The sequence below is a fragment of the Peromyscus maniculatus genome, chromosome 17 (genome assembly GCF_049852395.1).
Source record: "Peromyscus maniculatus bairdii isolate BWxNUB_F1_BW_parent chromosome 17, HU_Pman_BW_mat_3.1, whole genome shotgun sequence".
NCBI classification, from domain to species: Eukaryota; Metazoa; Chordata; class Mammalia; order Rodentia; family Cricetidae; genus Peromyscus; species Peromyscus maniculatus.
Window position 1 is genome coordinate 19,218,754 of NC_134868.1, and position 24,001 is coordinate 19,242,754.

Sequence of the window (24,001 nt, forward strand, 5' to 3'; positions counted from 1 at the left end):
ACTAGTCAAAATATTACAAAGGCTGTCAGATTTTATGGATAAAATATTGCTTTAAAACATTTAATTTCCAATATTACATGTTTTTAGAATATCTCTTCTCATATCCATTCATCTATTTATAATTTTCTTTTCAGTCTGAAGCCCAAGAATTAACAACAATCAAGATGTCTAAATTCGGTGGTGGTGTTGGTGCACCTACTAAGGAGAAAAAACTGAAGGAAGCTGCAGAAATACACCTGAGATTGGGACAAATTCAGAGATACTGTGAACTCATGGTAGAGCTTGGAGAGGTAATGTGCGATTAAAGGAAAAGTAATGTATTTACATAGTACCCCACATATTAGGAACATAATTAATTCCATATACGAGTTAACTTTCCCATATGTAATTACTTCTTTGCCAAGTTGGTGTCAGGAGCACATCATAGGGAAATAGTAAAGTGAGGTCTCCAGGGTAGCAACATCAGTCTCACTTAGAAACACCCATGTCCCATGCCAGACCTACAAAGACGTAAATTTTGGCATGCAGTTCAGTCATCTGTGCTTGATTTTATAAGCCCTCCTGGCTCTTCTCATCTGTGCTGAAGTGTGAGAATTGCTGTCAAGATCTTTTGAATGTATCTGTTTTGGCTGATATGCTCAGAGTAGAATCTCCTCCATTCGTCACCATGATACTCCATCTTGGCCCAAAGAGGAATTTTTCAGTGGGTGCATTTAAGATGCCATAGGGATTGTTCCAATTTCTAGAGAAGACTAAAGCAACGAAGCACATTTTCCAGAAAAGTTTAGAATGAATATGTACAAGTAAAATTTAGAACACAGTCTTCCTTTGACAGGTGGATACTGAATGAAATGGGATATGGAGACAGAAAGGGGGAATTCCATTCTTCAGCCTGGGTACTGATTACATGGTCATGAAAGTTCATTAGTCTTCTACCTTTTATTCAAATGTATTCTAAATCAGGAGAAATTACCTCTCTACCCCAACAAAACAAAGGGTGGCATGGATACAATGCTCTATTACTTTTCAAGAACCTCGAAGTTGGTAACATTTTTATGACCACACATGGTATTAAGGAGACCTATACAGGGCCTGGAGGGGGCTCTGTGCTTTGGAGTGCTTGCTGCTCTTGCAGAGGGCAGAGTTTGGTTACCACTGCTCTCACACACATCCATACCTCCATCTGCAGGAAATCTGACCCCTTCTTCTGGCCTCTGTAGGACCCACACTCATGTGGCCTGCACTCACATAGACACACACACATACACATATCCATAAATAAAAAATAAAAATCAGTCTGAAACAAAGGAACACACAAATAATTTAAGTAAAGTTAATATACAGTTAAAGTGTATCAAAATGCAATTTAACCCACCTTTTTTTTTATAACTTTCAGTTTACTTATAGATAAACAATGAATTGCAGATTGACCTAAAACAGTAAAATATCCTGATTATTACAAAGGCACTTAAAAGCATTTAAAAGTAATGAAAATTTTTATTTATCACATAGTGACAATTTGATTAAATGTTACCTTTTCAACAGAGCCCTTAAAGTCAAGATGACAAATGAATAAATAAGATTTGGGAGATCGGTGCAATTCTTTGTTGATATTTGTTTGTATTTGAACACATGAGATGCTAAACTCTTTTAACTCCATCCTTTGCTCCATTGGGGATCTAATCATGATGCCATATAGTCGTACTGTTGTGCACATGCAGATGGCCTCAGTGATTCCTGAAATCCTACTTGAATTCTTCAGAAATCTGAGTGTCTTTCTGTTTACTTGGCATCAACATTCTAAGAACAGTTTCCAGTTCAGTAAACTTAATACTATGGGATTAGGAAAGCATTTCACCTTTTCACTTACAAGATTTATTTTTTTATTGAAACAACTTAGTGAATTCAAAGTTCATCTACATTTCCACTTTTATTCTTCCATTCTCCCTACACTAAAGACTTTTTTAGTAAAAACAAATTTAAGGAACCTTTTAATTAATATGAATTAGATATATAGTTTTTAAAATGGTTATCATATAATGCATACCCACACAAGCAAAAATGTATAAAGATAAATAAAAATAAATACATTATTTATTTAAATTTTAACTTAAAATCTTTATTACCAGTCTTGTAGCCTTAACTGCACTATAAACCCCAGTGCTTTGGAAAGCCTTAAATAAATGAAGCTTTCATTTATGTATTGATATTTTAAAATATTTTCTCTTCCATTTCTCATTAGACCTCAAACCCATATTTTGAAGTAACAATAATAATCAGTTTTAATTTAATAATGAGCTTCTTCAAATGTTGTCCAAATTATAAAGTGACAGGTTGTTTTAATTTTTTTTTTCAAGACAAGGTTTCTCTGTGTAGCTTTATGCCTTTCCTGAAACTCACTCTGTAGTCCCGGCTGGCCTCGAACTCACAGAGATCCCCCTGCCTCTGCCTTCTTAGTGCTGGGATTAAAGGCGTGCACCACCACCGGCCGGCATCAGGTTGTTTTAATTTTAAAGAAAGCATGGCAGTAAATAACATTTATACAATAGAAGTGAAACATTTATTCAATAAAAGAGACTGATCCCGCTTTCTAAGTTTGAAGTTGGATTTTCCCTGAAATAGTAGAATTTCATGTATTTTACTTTTACAATATGTAGATATTTACCCCTTTTGGACTGCATTAAATAGTTTACAATTATATTCCTGATAGTCTAACAATCCTAAAAATTATTTATTATTAACATGAATCTCTAAAAAGTCTGTTTAGAATTATATAATGCAATCTAAAAGTGTACATTTCTTTTCTTGCTTAATTTTGTAGTGGGACAAAGCCCTGTCCATTGCACCTGGAGTTTCTGTGAAATACTGGAGGAAGTTAATGCAGAGGTAAAAACAACAGTCCATGTCCACAGGGAGATCTTAAAGTTATATATTGACATAGAAAGAACATACAAATATGGTAGCAGTTCTTAATAGTTCTTATACCTATGTTATATTAACTAATAAAAGAATTTTGTATAATAATTAGATGAATTGTTTACAAATCCTTTTGGTATTATTATGTTTATCCTGATCACTCATGACTATAGTAGGCAGAAGTTTCTCCTTACCAATGGAGAAAAACAAAGACCACCAAATTGCCAAATATATATTACTACTGAAGTATCCTTGGGAAGATTTTCAGAAGGTTATCAAAAGCTTGTAGAATACTTTTCTATGTATAATTGCAACTATCTGAAGATGCTAATTCTTACCATGTCTCCATGTTATGTCTAAGGTAATAACGAAAGATTTGTCTGACCACTGAAAAAACTTTGAGTACATTAAAAAGAAACCACATTTTTCTCCAGTCATATTAATTTCCTAGAATTACTGTAACAAATGGCCACAAACTGGGTTATAATTCCACAATTCTTGAAGTTAAACATCCAAAATCAGTGTGTTGTCAGAGTTGTTTTAACACTGCAGGCTCTGAGGAAGTAAATATCTTCTGGTGGCTGCTGCAATCTTCAGCATCTGCTAGCTAGAGATGCATCACTGCTCTCACTTGATTTATCCACACTGTTTCTTTGGCCAAATTTATTTTTCCTTAAAAAATTATTCATACTGAAATTTAGGCCCACCTTATCCTAATTTGGTGTAATCCCCAATTAACTTAGTAAAGTACATAGGAAAAGATTGCAGTTCATTGTAGGATTGCATTCAAGGGCTCCACATGTTAAGAGTTAAATGTATGCCTTTTTGGAGCTCATTTATACTCAGAACACATTTTATCTAATCTACCATTCAGCAACTGTTTATTTTACACCCATTATGTGGTTATGTACTGATCTCTGTGCTAAGCCAGTAGAGTACTATTAGAGAGTAATTCTCTTTCTTTTGCTATTATAAAGAGAAATTTGAGAGTTTTTTCTTTTAAGACTTGGTTTAGGAAAAATGCTGTTTCTAGTCATGTGCATAAATTAAAATTAGTAAAGGCTAAGCAAGAAAGCTAGAAGGATGTGTACAGTTTGCCATGGGAAAGTATACGGTTGGCTAGCATCCAGTCTTCCAGAAATAGGATAAGTAGTACACCACTTGCTTGAACCTTTAAGCTCCCAGAATGCCAGATACTTTCTATACTTTATCAGCATACTTAGGAATGATACTGTTCCCATGAATGCTTACTAAATTCAAGCTAGTAGTGACTTATTACATAAAACACTATTTTGCCTCAATATAAACTTAAGTGAATATCACTTAGGAACAAGGTATAGTCACTCACTCATTGTTAATAACAGGTAAAACTAAACAATATTTGTTATTTTGTATGATTGCCAATGCACTTTTGTAGAATCTTTATCATATTAATATTTGAATATAATGTTTTAATGGTAAGTATTTATGAGATAAATGTTATCAATCTTCAAATATATTATAAAGGAAGACATAGACTTGTATTTGTATTAGCTACCACAAATTAAGAGAAGCTAATGGAAGGCACTAGACAAAGTGATTGAGACCTAGTCAGTAGAGAAAAGGAGTTAAAGGTTGTAGCTGGAGTGCAGAGTCTCAGGTGTGGGTACGTAATGGGATGGTAAGGAAGCAAGACCTAACTGTTCTAGGGTTTTGAACATTTAAGATTTTTTTCTTGTTCCTAAGACCAACAGAAGACATTAAAGGATTTTTAACAGGGTAGAAAGTGACCAACTCAAACTTTCCTATTGAAAATTCACGTAAGCTGAAGAATGAGGCAGATTGGAGAAGGTCAGCAGCAGACACAAGAGCAGCACAGTGGCATCTGTTCCTTCTCCTCCGCTCCAGGAGACAGGAGTGGCATGGAAGCCTTCCACAGTGACAGGGAAGAAGAGCTGAAAAAATTTGACATACTTAAGAGTTAAAATGAACTGGCTTTAGTAATAGACATGAGGGATTGTATAAATAATTCTTGGACCTTAGGTTTGAAAAAAATGGGTACATGTTGCTTGCTGTTTACTAAGATTTCAAAACAGTCAGAGGGTCCCACCCTCAGGTCAGAGAGTCCCATCCTCAGGTCAGAGGGTCCCATCCCCACAGTCAGAGGGTCCTATCCTCAAGTTAGAGAGTTCCATTCTCACTGGTCATTCCCTACAATGCAGCTTGCCAGTATTCACCTCTTTTTGGGCCCCATATCTGATTCCAAGCATAAGGCCCTAGTGTTTTATGCTTGAATTTTGTTTCTCTTGTTCAGTTTTCACCATTTAACCAAAGGGGTTCTTTTTTGTTTTGTTTTGTATTGTATTGTTTTGTTTTGTTTTGTTTTGTTTTGTTTTCTGAGACAGGGTTTCTCTGTGTAGCCTTGGCTGTCCTGGAACTCACTCTGTAGCCCAGGCTGCCCTCAAACTCACAGAGCTCTGCCTTCCTTTGCCTCCCAAGTGCTGGGATTAAAGGCCTGTGCCACTCCTGCCAAGCTTAACCAAAGGTTCTTCATATTTAAATATATTCAACATTTTAGTGTGTTTGCTGAACATATTATATTTTCTGGAATTCATTAAATGATAAATACAAGCCAGGCAGTGGTGACACAAACCTTTGATCCCAGCATGTGGGAGGCGGAGGCGGGCAGATCTCTGCGAGTTTGAGGCCAGCCTGGTCTACATCTACAGAATGAGTTCCAGGACAGGCTCCAAAGCTACACAAAGAAACCCTAAAAAAAAAAAAAAAAAAAAAAAAAAAAAAAAAGATAAATATATATTAAGGTAAAAAAAAAAAAAGCAAAGTACCAACAAAACTTAGGCATACTTGAATTAAGTAGCACATAATATTGTTAATTTTTTTGAGCTTGTTGAGTTGAAGATTGCTTGTTATTTTCATAGCAATATATAATAGGTAATATCACTTCTTTAGCCCATACAAGAAAGTTGGAACACCCTAGGATATTATTTTCCTTAGTAAGTGTTGGAAGGTCAGAGCTTTGGGCAGAGTAGAGAAAATCAAGGTTAGAATAAGTTCAAGAGGACAAAAGGAACATACTGGAATATAGAAAAAATTTCCAACTATATCGTAAAAAAACAATACTTGATTTTTTTCTTCTGTTTCTTAAATGTTACTCACTTGATAGAGTACTCTCCTTGAATGCACAAATGTAGCTGGAGTTTTCCTGTGTCCACCCGGCTCCTACACCCGCTCAGACCCAAGTGAACACATAGAGACTGATATTACTTATAAACTGTATGGCCGTGGCAGGCTTCTTACTATCTAGTTCTTATATCTTAAATTAACCTGTTTCTATAAATCTATACCTTGCCACATGGCTCGTGGCTTAACAGTATCTTTACATCTTACTTCTCATGGTGGTGACAGCTGGCAGTGCCTCCTGACTCAGCCTTCAACTTCCCAGAATTCTCCTCTCTCCTCATCCCACCTATACTATACTTCCTGCCTGGCTTCTGGCCAATCAGCGTTTTATTTATCAATTAATCAGAACAACACATTCACAGCATACAGAAAGACATCCCCAGCACACAAATCCCTGGGATCAATCCCCAGCACCCTATAAACTGAGCATGGGGCATGTGTCTCTAATCCCAGCACATGGACATGGAAGCAGAAGGAATATGAGTTCAGGGTTATCCTCAGCTATATAGTGAGTTGAAGACTAGACTGTGATACATATGATGCTTTATCTAATTAGATAGATAGATAGATAGATAGATAGATAGATAGATAGATAGATAGATAGATAGATAAACTAAAAGTATTCCAAGGGAAAAATCAATCAAGTATTTTATAGAGCTTTTATTCATATTTCTATATGATCTATGTTTAAAATATGAACTTTAGTCTTTATGAAACCTAGAAATTTTAGACATGTTTTTAAAAATATCAGTTCAAACTGGAAAACATTACAACTAATATTTCAGTTAAATTTAGAATAATAAAGATAGTCTTTATCTCTTTAGGAGAGCTGACCAGTTAATTCAGGAAGATAAGGATGATGTCATCCCATACTGTATAGCCATTGGTGATGTGAAAAAACTGGTCAATTTTTTTGTGTCCAGAGGTCAGCTTAAAGAAGCTCTGCTTGTTGCACAGGTATAAACACATAAACATGCCAGGTAAATATATTGGTGGCTGGATATGGGGAATGGAGAAAGCCATGTGGGTCGTGTGATGGACAAGCACAGATGGCTTGTTGTATTCAGAGCACTTTCCCAGCCGTCTGCCTTAACATTTCAGTCATGCTATCCTAGCCTGGTCACATTGGAGTTATTCTAGACAATATAGACAAACAATCGTGTCTATCTGCATGTGTCTCTGTTCTGATCATCTCACTTAAAGTTTGAACAATCATTTCTTTAATCAGTTACTTGAAATTTGATGTTGGTACTCACAATGGAGTTAATATTGTCTCTTTCTGAGGTTGTTTACAAAACATACTGTAAACTGCAAACATGATTTAAGTATCATTTGTTCAAAATAATAGCCTGGATTCACAAGGGTAGGTTCAATGTCTTAAAGTGCTTTCCACACAAAGCCCTGCAACCTAAGTTTCATTCCTGAAACTCACAAAGCCAACGTGGTAGTTGTTGCTGTCTGTATCCAAGCACTCTTACTGCAAGCTGAGACAAGATAATCAGCCAGAAGCCAGAGTGTGCAGTGCAGAGCAATGACAGAAAGTAGAGAGACTGAGCATCAAAACAGGTGTAAGGAAAGAACTGCCACCAAAAGTGTTGTTTTCTGCAGGTCCACACACCTGTACACACAGATTCACACGAACACACCCAACGCATGAGCATATGCACGCGTGTGCTCGCATGCACGCACACACATACACACACACACACACACACAAACACACATGTGTGTGCGTGCAAGGGTAAGTATATCATCTTTAAAAAAAACAACCTGAAGTTAGTTGTCAGTAATTATCTAATGATTAATTAAAGCTCCAATTGAATTCTAGGCTGCCTGTGAAGGAAATATGCAAACCTTACATGTTTCTACACCTAAGGGAGCTTCAAGTTCTGATGATATCTACAAAGAAGATTTTAATGAGTGAGTAATGTGTCTTTGTTCAGGCCATTATTTTATGGCTGTTTTCCCTTTAGAAGTTTTGAAAGTGAGGTCATTCAACCTCCTCTTGTGAGGTGAGCACTTGCTATCTAGTGTTCAAATGCATTCCTTGCCACCATCTAGTTCCATGACAAAATCCATCCCTATGAATGAAAAACAGGTAGACACAGCCCATAAACACTCATAGTTTCCAAGGGGAGAGCAATGGGAACACCTAATGAGTTTAAAACTAGAGCAAGACATGTTGTAGAGGAGGAGTGACTTGCTATAAAAAGCAGAAATCACAATATCCAAAATCTCTTGGTAACCACATTTGCCAATGTTAGTGCCTAGAATTCCAATTTATTTTTCTTTTAAAGAAGAAATCCTTGTAAAAAGTTAGGACTTAAATTTTTATAGACTTTCAACCTTTTCCTTAAATTACTTTGCTTATCTGTAGCTGGAAGTTGTCTTGTGTACTGCCCAGTCCTGCAGCCACTCAGACCCAAATAAACACAGAGAGGCTTATATTATTTTCAAACCATGTGGCCTGATGACTCAGGCTTCTCGCTAGCTAGTTCTTATATCTTAAATTAACCCATTTCTATACATCTATACTTTGCCACGTGGCTTGTAGCTTACTGGTACTTTACAGCTTGTGTCTTCTGGCAGTAGCTTGCAGCATCTCCTCTGCTCTTCCTTTCTCCTTCCTCTCTCTGTAGTTTGAATGTCCCACCTAACTTTATTCTGCCTCACCATTGACCAAGCAGCTTTATTTATCAACCAATCAGAGCAACACATATTCACAGCATACAGAATGACATCCCACAGCACTTATCTGTCTTTCCTATGACTTTTCTAATGGTTCCTGTTATTTTCCAAGACAATGTTATACTTAATTGTTTTAGGCTATCCACCATGTAGCAAACAATTGTGAAATGTTAAACAAATGTTTCTTTTTGTGTCTTAGCTGCTGTTCTTTGCTTTCTTTCTTCTAAACTTGGTATGTTAAAGATGTGTTTATACCACATCGAGGATATTAACTAAATTTTTTTAAAATGTCATTTCAACCTTTATTTTTCTACAGTCAGCCTATAGCTGTTAGAAATTATCCAATGCAGAATGGTAGACAACACAATCATGTCTTGACTACCCAAGTCTTTCTGTTGGCACTTGCAGGGACCAAGACTAGGCAGAGCTTTATATCATACATTCTGAAAGACTGATTGCCTAACTGAAATCTTAAATCAGACTTAAGTCTAAAACAAGGATGTAAACTGAACTATTTGTTCTCTTAATTACCTTAAAAGGACATTAATTCATATTTTATGATAGAATTGTTAAGTTAATACTGATTACTCTTTTTTCTTTCTAGGCTTCTACACAAAGTCATACATGAGCTGGCAGAATGGTATTTTCAGGATGGCCGGGCAGTATTGGCTGCATGCTGTCATCTTGCTGTAGATGATATTGAGGTACAATAGTTCAAAGTGGTGCTCTTCCAGAGGTCCTGAGTTCAATTCCCAGCAACCACATGGTGGCTCACAACCATCTGTAACGAGATCTGGTGCCCTCTTCTGGCCTGCAGTCATACATGCTGTATACTTAATAAATAAATTGATCTTAAAAAAAAAAGAAAACACAGATACGTACATTACATTTCATAATAGTAGCAAAATTACAGTTATGAAGTAGCAACAAAGTATTTTTATGGTTGGGGGTTACCACAACATAAGGAACTATATTAAATGGTCACAGCATTAGGAAGGTTGAAAACCAGTGATGTACTTAATAACTCTCAGATATGTCACGGTGCTTGAGTGGGGAAGACCAGATGGCATCTGCCGTTGTATGCTTCCAAGTCTCGTGATGAATTAGCACACGAACATACTACGTGCTTTCTGGTTTTATCTATTTTTCTTACCAAATAAATATTTGTAGCAACCTAGGCAATAATTTAGCACTATTGTATAATCTAGAAGAAGCTTTTAAGATTTTATGTTCTCTTCTGTGGAGACCAAATGACATGTTCAGGATACTGGACAATACTATAGGAGCAAACAGATTTGGATCATGGCTCATTGACAGACCATGTGATTAGCATGTGTGAAGACTTGGGTTCCATCACTAGCATTGAAAAAAAAAACTAAATTAAATTCTAAGCTGAAAAATAAGCTGCATTTCTCACCATCAGCTTCAGTTTTTCTGTCTGAAAATTGAAATTATTATTGTGCATAGGTACTTTATTGAAATATTATATTCAACATATTTCAGAAAATTAGTATCTAGGCCAATGTTAATGCATCTGCTTATGAGCTTGGATGAAAATGACCATTCCACCAAGCATCTGTGCAACTGAAGGAACTGTTTTCTTATGAACAAGCTTGCCATGGCATACCTGATCCGTGGGAATGAACTAGAGCTGGCAGTCTCAGTGGGCACTGTCCTGGGTGCACCTGCGTCCCCAGCAACCCACTATGCCCTGCAGTTACTGGCAAGAAAATGCATGATGATTCCAATGTGGTAAGAAATTTCTAATGGAAAGAGTAACTTTACAGTTATGGCATGCATGTTAGAAAAGTATAAACTACTCTTAAAAAGATAATGTGAAGAATATATTAAGTATGAGTATTTATAGCTATAATATCTATACCACCTATCTATGTGTATATATTTAAGATATCATTGTGAAAGAAAGTGTGGCAGGGGAATGAAATCTATCATGACCCTTTCTGAGGTAGCCTTGTTATAGTTTTGTAATACTTCAAGTGTTATAATATCATGAGACAATAAATGTTTATTTTTCAACATTATTAGGACCACCAATTCCCACTATTACAATTTTTCAACTCTATTCCTAGTCTTGTCAAATCTTGTGTCTTACTTTAAGGCTGAGAAACAAAATGAGTTTGGCTGAAATCTTAGAGCAGTCTTTGTCCAAACTCTGTACTTTCAAGAGGTAGAGCTTCCCAGGGACTACATGGCAATCTTGGTCTAAGCCATTCTCACTCAGTTTTATATCTCCCTATTCTTCGGTTAGACAGTCTGTCACTACATAGGCACTTTTAGAAAATATAGGATAATGTCATTTAATAGGTAATTATTGACTAAAGATGACAAAGATAACTATGGAGTTTGTTTGTATGAAGACATGAGGCCTAGCAATTAAGAGTACTTGCTCTTCTTACAGAGAACATGGGTTCAGTTCCCAGGCCTGATGTCAAGCAGCTTAGAAGCACCTCAAACTCCAGTTCCAATGCTCCTTCTGGCCTCTGTGGGCACCTGTACACATAGTACACATACTTTTGCTCAAACACAAACATTCACATAAAACTAAAAAATAAATATTAAACTTCAGAATTTTACTTTATGTTTTTCCAAAATACGTAAGTCCTGGGACATTGCTAAACAGACTTTTAATGAGGACCTTGACCTCTTCCTAGTCCATACTTCATGTGAACAAATTGCTAAGATTTGTTGATGACCATAAGTATTAAACCACACATGTGATACTGCTGCTGCTGGTGATGATGATGAGGAGGAGGAGGAAGAGGAGGGGGGAGGAGGAGGGGGAGGAGGAGGAGGAAGAAGAAGAAGAGGAGGAAGGTTTGGGCACAGCTAACATGTTTGAACTTCTTACCGGGGACCAAGCAATAGTTTAGCTCACATGTCATTAACTACTGAGTTCTGTCATGAGATACTCTTTTGCCAGAGGACTCAGTGAATCATGAGCAAAAGTAATAAGCTAGCTATAAAGCTTGTACCCTTAACTGCCAAAACATATCACTGTCTCATTGAAAGGAAGCTTTTGACATTTTTAATTTTTTTCCTGACCTTGGAATTTATTAGTAAACTAAGGATATCATCATTACTCAGAGTTAACTCATGTTTTACAATGATTTAAGAACACTCCCTACTACCAAAACATAGTAGTAACTCATGATAGCGTTGTCTCCAGAATCAACTGTCCTCTGAAAGTTTCAAATAACCCCCATCCCTGTCAAAAGCCTGCAGCAATCCACTATGTAGTCTACTATGACTGGCCTTAGGCCAATCAGAAAGTTTGAAATCTAACACATGTCGTTTATTTACAAATGTGGCTGACTCCATGCTCGTAGATGAATTAAATGTTTTTAGAAAGATGATATATATACAGATAACATTATATGGAATGAGCAGGTTGTATTCATAAATTTAGTATTACATATATATATGTATGCATATATATACATACATATATATGTAAGAACAAAGAAAAGAAGGGCATGGATTTGAGGGAGGGGATAAGGAGGTTTGGATGTAGGAAAAGGTATAAATGATATAATTCTAATCTCAAAAAGCAAAAAATGTTACACATTTGAAAAAAAGATAACATGGTTGATAATTGCTAATTATTATTGTTTTATCCAAGTGTTTAGAACTTTTTCAGTGAGCTGACATCTGTCATAATTCCTTCTATCAAAAATCAAACTTCCATTACCTGGTGACACCTTCCCAGGTGTTCTTCCTTTTCATAGCCAGAGACCAGAAATTGGGATAAAGTTCAAATTATGGAAAACGTCCTGCTTAGTATGATAATTTTCACAAGAAATGCATACATAGCTATTGGCATCCTACAGATTAAAAATCAACGAAATTTAATTACTTAATTTAAGGAAGCTAGTCATAATTTCATAAATCAAGACAGTTCATATGTTTTACATTTACTGATGCAGTTTTGTTTGCTTCTTAAAGTGTATAATGTTTGTCTGATATTCACATTCAATATCTTCTCTCCAGCTTCCCATCAGTTGCATACAGGTACTGCCTAGTTTTGTTCTTATTAACATGTTATTTTAAATATTCACACAATTTTAAGTATTTAAGACTACCTCCATACTGTTTGATTTAACAATATTCCAATTTGTATATGTAAGTTATATATTTTAAAAACCTAACCATATAAAATAAGGATATTTTATAACTTAAATATATGATGTTATAATTCAAAGTTGTACAGAAAATAAACTAACTATGACTTTGTATGAGGTTAAAAGTTAACTCTGCAAAGTTAAATAAACCATATTCTGATAATGAAATTTAACTTTAGATGATTTGGTTGTCTTATGTTTTGTTATACACACACAATAATGTACTGAATTTTAAAGAAACAGTAAAATAAATAATGAATATAATCAGCAGCCCTTAATGAAAATTTTCCTAGATAAGGACATAGTTTGCAGGAAGAAGTTGGGTTTTATTTGGAATTGTTTGAAATTTTAATGTAGTTTTAGTGCAGCTGTTTTCAAAGAGAAAAATCAGGATGTAATTCTGTATTCTCCAGGATATTATTTTAAAAGGGTTATTATGGGGCAGCAATATGACTCAGGAGGTAAAAGTGCTTGTATAAGTATGATGACCTGAGTTCAACCCCATGGCAAGAGTATGCATTTGCACAAACATGCACACACATGTACACACACACACACACACATGCACATACTCCTTGTCTCTCTCTGTCCCTGTATCTCACACACATATATTAATATATAACATAATTAAAATGTTATTAAATTTTGTTATTAGAAAGTACAATAATTTGTACCTCTTAGAAATAACAGGTAAACTACTCTATTTTGGACTTTTAAAAAGTTGCTTGATCTGGGGCTGGAGGGATGGCTCAGTGGTTAAGAGCACTCACTGGCTGTTCTTACAGAGGACCTGGGTTCAATTCCCAGCAACCGCAGAGTGGCTCATAACTGTCTGTAACTCCACTTCCTGAGTCCACAAACCCCTCATACAGATATACCTGCAGGCAAAACACCAATGCACATAGATAAGAATAAAAGAGAAAATAAAGAAATTACTTGATCAATGGTAATAATAATATAGGCAGTTTAGGATTGGATTGTTAATTGACAAGGAGAAAACAAACTGAAAAGTCGATGTAGACTTTTAGTAGTTGTCTATCAATGTGTCAAGTAGTTGTATATCTAATCATATATTAGTGGAATGTTGCATTATTGAAATATTTTATGTAAAATTTTGTGAAACACCATTGAAGTTATTTTTAATTCTAACAACTTGAATATAAGCCAAACTTAGAAAGCTACTGTTCTAACAGTTTGTGGTTTGTATGAGTGTGTGTATGTGAGCATGCATATTTACTAAAATTTTTGATTTCACAAGGGTTACAAATTATTTCTATATCTATTCTATATTCTTTATAACATTTTGAAAGAATTTCTTGTATTTTAAAAATTATTTGATCATATACATGATTAAAAGCCACTTTTTTCACACAGTGAAAAAGCTAACTTAAGAGTCCCATGTTTACAGCTCTACAAAGTATCCTTTAATATATTGTGTGTTCAAAAGGCACACACATATGCGTGTGTGTGTGTGTGTGTGTGTGTGTGTGTGTGTGTGTGTGTATGCCATTCTTGAAAGTTAAATATCTTGAGCCACTGGAAATTTGATGTTTCCTTAATTATAATGTGTGAAACAAAAAAGTCCTCACTTACTGCTTTGAGGAAAGCTTCTCATAGAAAATATCATTTATCATTGCTGGGTGGTGGTGGCACACGCCTTTAATCCCAGCACTCGGGAGGAAGAGCCAGGTGGATCTCTGTGAGTTCAAGGCCAGCCTGGGCTACCAAGTGAGCTCTAGGAAAGGCGCAAAGCTACGCAGAGAAACCCTGTCTCGAAAAACCAAAAAAAAAAAAAAAAAAAAATCATTTATCACAATGTTAAGAAGTCCATACCATTTTATTCTTGTAAGCAACTTATTACACTAGTTGAAATCTTTTAAAGTATTTTAAAATTATATTTCTTTCTTTGGTTTCCTCCTAAAGCTTAAAAAGCATGCAGAACAACAGAAGTTTAAAAAGTAAAACTAGCTAAGCATTTTGCTGGAGTCAGAGCAGAGGCTAATAGAACTTCCCATTGTTGATAAGAATGATAAAAAGGGAAAACATGTTCGCTTTCACTTTACTTTATGATTTTCTCCAAAATCCTGTCTACAGCTGTGTAGTCTGGTAGGGAATTCTTCTCTAATAATAAAATTGAGTGCTACAGTGTAAGAATTTAAGTTATGCAAATTTGGCATTTTGAAAACTTTTCATAATGTGCTCATCCTTCAAAATGTGTATTCTGTAATCTATATTTGAGACAGTTTGCTATAAATAACAAAATAAACATTGTGTAAATGGATAAGCAAGGGTGCTATATTATATGAGTCTCCTTTTTTTTTTTTTTTTTTTTTGAAATTCTTGTAGATCTATTTTTGGATCACTTCCTCAATGGGGTTTTCTCCTTTGTCATACAAACAGGAACTTGGCAGCTGATCTTCTCCTGATGACTCCTGATAACGAAGTTCAGCTAGTAAAACTCTGTGCCTTCTACCCAGGATGCACTGAAGAAATAAATGATCTTCACAAGAAGGTAGCTGATGGTATATCCATGAATCTAGGCTGGAATGAAATACTGTGATTTTCTTAATATTTGGTTCAATCAAATAGAAATTCATGCCAAAAATTAAATAATAACACGGTCACTTGAGAAACCTATTAACTCAACAAAACCAATAACCAAAAGAAAGAATATTTATTGACTTCTATTCAGGACTTGGAATAGATATACATATAGTTTTGGGAGTATATATAGATATAATTATTACAAAGAAAGGGAACTCACAGAAGTAAAGAATCTGCCCAAATTAAAGATGGAATGAGAATTTCAACTCCAAAAAATCTTGCCATCCTGTAGTCCTTCTACTGTACCACTTTGTAGCTGAAGGTTTGTTTACAAGTTAAGACCATATTTGAATGTGTGGGTGTGTATGAGTGTTTGTGTGAGTGCTCACACATGCACACATGTACATCAGGAGGTCACAGGACAATGTCAAGTTTTCTTCTATTGCTCCCACCTCTTGTCTTTATTTGGTTGTGTTTTGTTGTTGTTGTTTGTTTGTTTGTTTGAGATGGGGCTTCTCTATGTAGCTTGGGAGCCTGTCCTGGAACTCTCTCTGTAGACCAGACTGGCCTCAAACTCACAGAGATCCACCTGCCTCTGCCTCCTGAGTGCTGTGATTAAAGGCATGAGCCACTGCCACCTGGCTACATATTGTTATAACACGTGTAAGAAAATGCTATAGTTATTTAGTTTATTTATTTGCTTGTTTTTTTGTTTGTTTGAAACAGGGTCTCACTATATAGCTCTGACTGTCATTGACTTCACTGTGTAGACAAACCTGGCCTCAAACTCACAAAGATCCATGTGCCTCTGCCTCCTTAGTGTTGAGGTTAAAAGTGTGTACCCCTATGCTACAGTTTTTAAGCAAAAGAAAAATGAAAGAACCATATTTTCTCATCCTCAACTTTCAAAATAAAAATTTTTGTTTCATTTTTTAAATTTGAAGTTTTTCCCAATTAGCGAATAACGCTCATCATTTATCATATACTTATTATTATATTAACACAGATAGACCAAAATTAATAAAGGGGTGGGTGAGTATAGATTTGTTATAGAGTAAATGTGTGTGTCCATGTCTGATATTATGGAAAGTATTTATGAAAGGATTAATGAATATTAATCTGACAGTAGTTAGTGACAGTAATTTTTGGAGATTTTCAAATACTCCTTGTACGCTTTGTATTCTTTGAATTCCTGTCTAAAAATTTGCAATCAGCACTGTGGAGATGGATCAGTGGGTAAGGGTGCTTATCCTCAGTTCTAATGACCCGAATTCAAACCCTGTTTTCACATGGTGGAAGGAGTCAGATGATGCGTGCAAGCTGTCCTCTGACCTCCACGTGTGTGCCACATGAAGTAAATAAGTGAAAATATAAGACAAATCTAAAGATAAATAAAACTTTTGAAATAAAAATAAATAAAAAGTATCTGTGTTTTATTTTTGTAAACACCCCTAGAAACTCTTAGTTTAAATTAAAATGCATGTGGTAAGAGGCAATGGGACTTTAATTTCTACTTCTCTCTATGTGTTATAAAGTGTTTGAATATGTGTTAACAACCTCAGAGCAAGAAGTGCTGGTATTAGCATGCAAGGGTAGGAAGGAAGACTTCCCTAAGTTTATACATCCTGGCTTATGTTAATCGACAAAAGTCATTGTATGTATTTAAAGGCCACAATGTAACATTTTGATATATATAGGTATATATGCATTATAATTTAATTATATATATTTAATAATATATTTAATAGTATGATATAATTTAATATTATTGAATTATATTGCATATATATCAGAGCAACTTCCACACCCCAAACCTCAAATATTTATTAGTCTCTAGGGTAAAAACACCTAAGATCCTTTCTTCAAGGTGTTTTGAAAGATGCGCTGCTATTAAGGACTCACCTTTCTGTGCGGCAGAACAGAATTTACTCCTTCCATCCGTGACTCTGAGCTGTAGACAGCATAACCAGCCTCTCCCCTTCTTGTGGGAATAATAGGGCAAGGGTAGCATTCAACTAATGTTCATTACAGTCTAAAGGATATGATTAGAATCTTTGATCAGAATTTATTAGTTGCTCTTCAGAAAACTAGTGAATGTAAATTTGTTAATAACTCTAAAAATTTTCTAATCTGATAATAAAAACCAAAGTCAAACCACAGTCAAACACAGTATTACCCTATCTGAGAAATTTCTTAATAGGACAGGAATTATTCTTGTACTCTAGAGTGTGAAATTTCAGTGACAATCACTTTTTATTATTTTTATGCTTAATTTTTAATTAAAATGTAATAACTATCCTTTTTAAGTTGTCTGTGAGCTATAATAATAATGGAAAAGCAAGGAGTAACAGACATATATATAGCGTATATTAGTGAGATATATATATATATATATATATATATATATATATATATATTCCTTAGCAAACCTTTTTGTGATTTTTTTTTTGAGAGGGGAGAGAGAAAGACCTAAACTATTCATTCTACTTAGTTTTTGAACAATAAGAAATGTGAAACTATTTAATAGCTGTAATAGTATTAATGCTGTTGCTTAGTAAGCTTCAGCATTCTTAAAATTTATTTGAAATATAATTATATCATTTCGCCTCTCCTAACCCTCCCATATATGCCTTTTCCCAAATTCACAGCTTTTTGTTCTTTAACCATGGTCATTTCATATACATATAGAGGAATAAACATATAAATACACAGGCATAGTCTGGTCTGTGTTACCTACATGTCTACACATTTCAAGGTAGCCCAGTATTGAATAACCAGTCTGTGACTGGTCTCTAGGGAGGACTCATTCTCCCCCTCTTAGCAGTTATTAATTTTTTGTAGCTCTTTATCTAAGGGTAGAGTCCTGTGAAATTTTCCCCATCTATATTGGAATGTCAACTGTTTTTGGAATTGTTCAGATCTTTTTAGGTAGCAATATTGTTGAGATTGAATGGATGTCATTTCCATTTTTTACTTTATCGAGTATATTTTTACATATATTTAAAATTATGTGAGTGGTAATTAATTCTATTCATATCGTAGAAGCAAAACATCCTGATTGAGAGAAGACCAGAATTTCCATTTTCTACAGAATGGTCTATTTTCAGTATTAAGGAACATTATTTTTCCTTTTTTAATCATGAAATTTTGGGAACCCAAACTTTCCACTCTGTGTGCATTTTAAACTGTCAAGTTTTAGACCTTAAATATGGTTAGTGTTGTAGAAATAGGGTTGTTTGGCTTCAAAGGCTAAGTTCAATCATAGTGTAAGGGAATATGTGACGGTGTAGTTCTGTGCTTGTTACATTAAATGTAGTTTTGGCAATGGCTGTATTATACATTTACTTTAAAGCAGACGACTTCAGTATGGGCTTGTTTTGTTTTGTTTTTGCTGAGCTGCATGAGTGAATACTAATTACAGCATTATGGTCAGAAAAATTTAGTTCTACATCTTTACTAAGCATTTGTGTGGTGTAGAGCCACTAACTCATAAGGTAATGACTTCACCTTCATTCTTTAGTCTTAAAAATATTTCCAGCCGGGCGGTGGTGGCGCACGCCTTTAATCCCAGCACTCGGGAGGCAGAGCCAGGCGAATCTCTGTGAGTTCGAGGCCAACCTGGGCTACCAAGTGAGTTCCAGGAAAGGCGCAAAGCTACACAGAGAAACCCTGTCTCGAAAAACCAAAAAAAAAAAAAAAAAAAAAAAAAATATTTCCATAAACAATTTTATTTATAAACAATTTCATTTACATATATCTTGGGCAGTTTTAATAAGTGAAACAGCCATATTAATGTGGCAATAATGAGTGTTTCTACTATAGCTTTTATCCCTGTAAATCTTAGTAACATTGTCTTTCACTAAATCATTTTCTAGTGCAATCTACCCCCAGTGGAAGAATGCATGCAGTTGGCTGAAAAGGCCCAGGCAGATGGCAATGTATTTGAAACCATAAAGTATTATTTACTAAGCCAGGAACCTGAAAAAGCTCTTCCTATTGGTATTGACTTTGTCAAAGGTAAGTTTCTAGTTCGTGGTTGAATTTTTATATCTATTTGTTCACTTGATATTTTCATTAATTGATACTCACCCTGATAATCGTGTACTATTCAAGCCACATTTCACAAGGAGGGAGATTACTGATGTAAAATGTGGTGTCTCTCCTGATTTTATGGTATGGGAGACCCAGAGACAGCGAAAGGAACAATAGTCTTTTTTATACAAACTTCAGAATTAGGACACAAGGGTTGGTTATATAATTTTAACAATTGGATGAACAAGACTCGATACTGTAATTTAAAATACATTTCATTTGGTTTTATGTTGTCAGGATGTATCAATAACTCAAACTGGACTCTGGATACTGTTTACCCTGTGCTTGACCTACTGAGTTTTATTCGTACTGAAAAACTACTTTTGCATACGTGCACTGAGTAAGTACTCCTCTTCAAGACATAAAACGATCAGTATAAATTTTTAAATGGCACTAATGGTTTAGGTATTCAAATCAAGAAATATGATCATCCTAATTAGCTGGATTTATAAATTCAAATTATGCGTTTTGTTATTACTTTTTTTTGTTATGACAGCAATAACAAGAAAAGACAATAAAGTGAACTTGATCTGAATAGTAACTATTAACATTAGCTAGTGTGTGTATGTATGTGTGTGAACGCGTGTGTAGTTTCACTTATACACACTTGTTCAAAGAAAGCTAAATTGAAAACATTTAGGTAGTTGTGGGCATGGAGTTCTTAAGAAACCAAACATCATATTTATTCAATATCTATTGTACATAAGACATCATACTAAGCCTAGATGAGAGAGATACACTTGCTAGAAAACAGAAAAAATGACAGCATCCTTAAACTCAAGGACCACCTAGGAATTTTTTTCATCTAACTAAAGTCCTCAGAGATTTGAGAATAATTTGTAAGAAAGTATTTTTGTTGTTGTTGTTGTTGTTTTTGTTTTTAATGAAACAGCCAGGAAAACTGTCAAGTTCACCCCACAGGAAATGCAATTGATTTTGCTGGTTCTTCCTAGAGTTGACATAATGGGTCATAAGTTCCTAAATGTAATAAAAAGAATCACTTAGAGATAAATGACATGAAGAGACAGGCAGGAGCAGCCTCAGGGTGCAAATCAACTAGAACAGTAGGGCCCTTGCTTTGTGTGAGGTTCATGCTCAGGTTCGAGCATGAAAACACAAAAATGTTAAGTATATAAAATGAGCAGATAAGAACTAAGTGCTATTTAAAGATATTTATTTTAAATTATAATTTATGTTATAGCATTCATTTTGGAATAAGAATTATGTATTAATTTTTAGCTAATGAATAAATCATTTCCTCCAATTTTACAAAATTTTCTAAATGTAATTTTTTATAATTTTGGCTTTTCTTTTTTTTAAGTTCATATTTTTTTATGTATGAATGCTCTGCTGCATGTATACCTGCATGCTACAAGGAGGTATCAGATCCCATTATAGATGGCTATGAACCACTATGTGGAAGCTGGGAATTGAACTCAACTTCTGGAAGAGTAGCCACTGAGCCATCGACCCCCTAAATATATTTTATAAGTATCATCTGTAAGAATATAAATAGACATGTTTGAATTATGTAATGTCCTATGCTTCAAATTGTAAAGATTAAAAATAAATATATTCTCTTTCAGGGCTCGAAATGAATTACTCATATTATGTGGTTACATTGGTGCCTTACTGGCTATCAGGAGACAGTATCAAAGCATCGTTCCAGCTCTTTATGAGTACACAAGGTAAAAATAAAACCATTTTGTTGAGAAATCCTTTGTCCTAAGATAAATAGCCTCTAAGTAGATCACAGGAACTGAATGCATTATACTGTGCATTCACTTGTTCACTCAGTGTGTGCTCTGCAATAAAGCAAGGGCTATGACTATGAGTTGTGAATGCATTAGGCTATAAATGACTGAGATGCTGACAGAAGTTTAAATATGTAGGATATGTTGATGGTTGCCTATCAGGACACTTCAGAGAGGTGTCCCAGAACTTATAAAGCGGTCCAGTAATTCCATCAAGGACTTGGATCTTTCCCTTTTTCTTTTCTACCCTGATATTCTTAGTGTCTTTCCTTCTGTGAGTTTCCCAAGGTCTTCAGAAGAAGATGCCAGATTTCTTCACTTTGTTCTGGAAGGCATGCCTGTGCTTCACTTCCATCATGGCATAACACCACTGTTAAATAATAGGAGGTCACATATATTAGCTTCTGCTGTGGATATCGCTCTGTATGCTGTGAATGTGTTGCTCTGATTGGTTAATAAACAAAGCGCTGATTGGCCAGTAGACAGGCAGAAAGTATAGGTGGAACAAAGAGAGAGGAGAATTCTGGGAACAGGAAGGCTGAGTCAGGAGTCGCCAGCCAGCCACAGAGGAAGCAAGATGTGAAGACAGAACTGAGAAAAGGTACCAAGCCATGTGTCAAAACATAAATAAGAATTATGGGTTAATTTAAGTGTAAGAGCTAGTCAGTAGTTAGCCTGAGCTAGTGGCTGAACAGTTTTAATTAATATAAGCCTGTGTGCATTTATTTGGGACAAGTAGCTGTGGGACATGGGTGGGAGAGATTCCTCAGGACCAGAGAAACCTTCTGACTACAAGCTCCCCATCTCTGAGGCAGAAAAACTCAATTAAAGGACATTTCAAAGTAGCAAATAAGCTAGTATTTTATATTCATGACAGATTGTGTTTTATAACCCTGCCAGCCAAACATCTTCACTCTCTAACAGCTTGCTAAACTTCGGTCATTATCTATTATACTTAAAACTTACTTCCTTCAAAAATAAAATAAGGATCCTTCATTTCTAATACATCCCACTATTTAACAAGACACATCTCATTGTATGAGCATGGTTTGGGGAGTAAACAAATTGACAGAATATTTCCGGAAAATTTATTTCCAGGCCCATTAACTTGCTAAATGATATAGTATGCAGCTTTTTTATTGTTGATGCTTAGAATCTAGGGAAAATTTTCCCTAGATATGGCAGCTCATATCTGCAATCTTATCATGGGAAGCTGATCTAAAAGGATTCCCACTTACTCAGAGAAAAATGAGTTCCACATTTTTCTACCTTTTACAGAAGGTAGGGGATTGTAAGAGAAATGGAAAACTTTATTATTCCTCTCTAACTCTAGTGAAAAAGCAGCCACTGCAACCGAGTACAAGCTAACTAATAAGGTAGATTAATACCACTAGGATGCTCAAAGAAAATGTGTTTTTGTACAGGCAACAAGCCAAAAGCCCACTTTCAACCTTAAAATATTGCATCAATAGGGGCTATGAGGGACACTAAAATTATGCTGAATTTGTCCAGCAATGTGTGACTTCACTGATGACAAGTAAGAGAAGAACGGTCTCTTAACTTAGTATTAATTTTAAAAAGATGAAAGAGGGGACTGGCGGCTTATATCTGCAATCTCATCATGGGAGGCTGAGGTAAGAGGATTCCCACTGGTTCAAGGCCAGCCTGGGCTACATGGAGAGTTCCACACAAGCCTGTATTCAGAGTGACTGCCTCAGAAATCGGGAAGCAAAAAAGCAAACAAAGTGGAAAATCAAAAGTTATTATACATAGGGCAGGGGAAACTTCATAGACTATGTCTAGGTTATGGAAAGCATAGTAATTAAGAAACAGAGCTTTAAGAAGTCTCAGTTTTAGAGGATTTCTTTTTCATGATGATTCTGTCTGTTATGTCCTGCAGTCTATTTTCATTTCCTCTTATACTAACTCTCCAATTCTCCATTGTCTTGTTGTTTCCTTTCTTCTTTTCTCTCCCCACTTCCCTGTCCCCTACACACTCACATCATCATCTCCTCTCTCTGTTCTATTGTGTGTTCTACAGAAGGTTCATTTGTGAAGTGTGTGTGTGTGTGTGTGTGTGTGTGTGTGTGTGTGCGTGTGTGTATGTGTGAGTGTGTGTGTGTGTGTGTGTGTGTGTGTGTGTGTGTGTGTGTGTGTGTAGTGGGGGTGGAGTGGTTCATGCCCATTCTAAGGCACACATCTGGAGGCAGAGGAAAATTCTGTGGAGCTGATCTCTCTTTACACCTTTCAGTGGGTTCTGAGACTCAAACTCAGGTTGCCAGACTTGCGTGACCAGAACCGAAAACCCATTTCTGAGCTTTACCTGTCATCGTTTTGGAGATAACTCATTTTATGTTCAGATGTCATCTAATCTCAGAGTTCCTTGTGTATGAGTCTAGGGCCTGCACCACACTCCAGCCTTAAACTCGGTGGTGTGCTCTCAAGTAAAACAAGCTTGTCAAATGGAGTCCTTTGCTTTTTCTAATTGTGCCATTGTATTTCTGTTATCCAGAATTAAGTCAAGGTTCTGATTAGCTGTTCTATCTCACTTCTGCTGTTCAGCATAGCTTGTCTTATCTCACCATGCTCCACAGATTATACAATGCCTTTAACTACAGTCACTCATCCATCCATGTTTCTTGAGCATTTTAGACTTACCAGGGGCTTAAATGATAAACATATAAGGGA

At 35.5% G+C, this 24,001-nt stretch overlaps 1 protein-coding gene across 5 annotated transcripts in view; it reads left to right on the forward strand.

Annotated features, from left to right (window-relative positions):
• Wdr17 (WD repeat domain 17) overlaps positions 1-24,001 on the forward strand; it is an 89,078-nt gene that overhangs the window by 62,154 nt on the left and 2,923 nt on the right. For 3 of the 5 annotated variants that reach the window (XM_006970915.4, XM_015998424.3, XM_015998427.3), the window contains 11 exons: positions 135-290; positions 2,822-2,886; positions 6,921-7,053; positions 7,925-8,016; positions 9,389-9,488; positions 10,397-10,536; positions 12,793-12,813; positions 15,324-15,435; positions 19,343-19,484; positions 19,797-19,899; positions 21,146-21,247. In XM_006970915.4, coding sequence (XP_006970977.2) covers positions 135-290; positions 2,822-2,886; positions 6,921-7,053; positions 7,925-8,016; positions 9,389-9,488; positions 10,397-10,536; positions 12,793-12,813; positions 15,324-15,435; positions 19,343-19,484; positions 19,797-19,899; positions 21,146-21,247 — 1,166 coding nt within the window. The remainder of the gene's footprint in view (positions 1-134; positions 291-2,821; positions 2,887-6,920; positions 7,054-7,924; positions 8,017-9,388; positions 9,489-10,396; positions 10,537-12,792; positions 12,814-15,323; positions 15,436-19,342; positions 19,485-19,796; positions 19,900-21,145; positions 21,248-24,001) is intronic. The other 2 variants (XM_015998418.3, XM_042262471.2) reach the window with 1 other exon arrangement.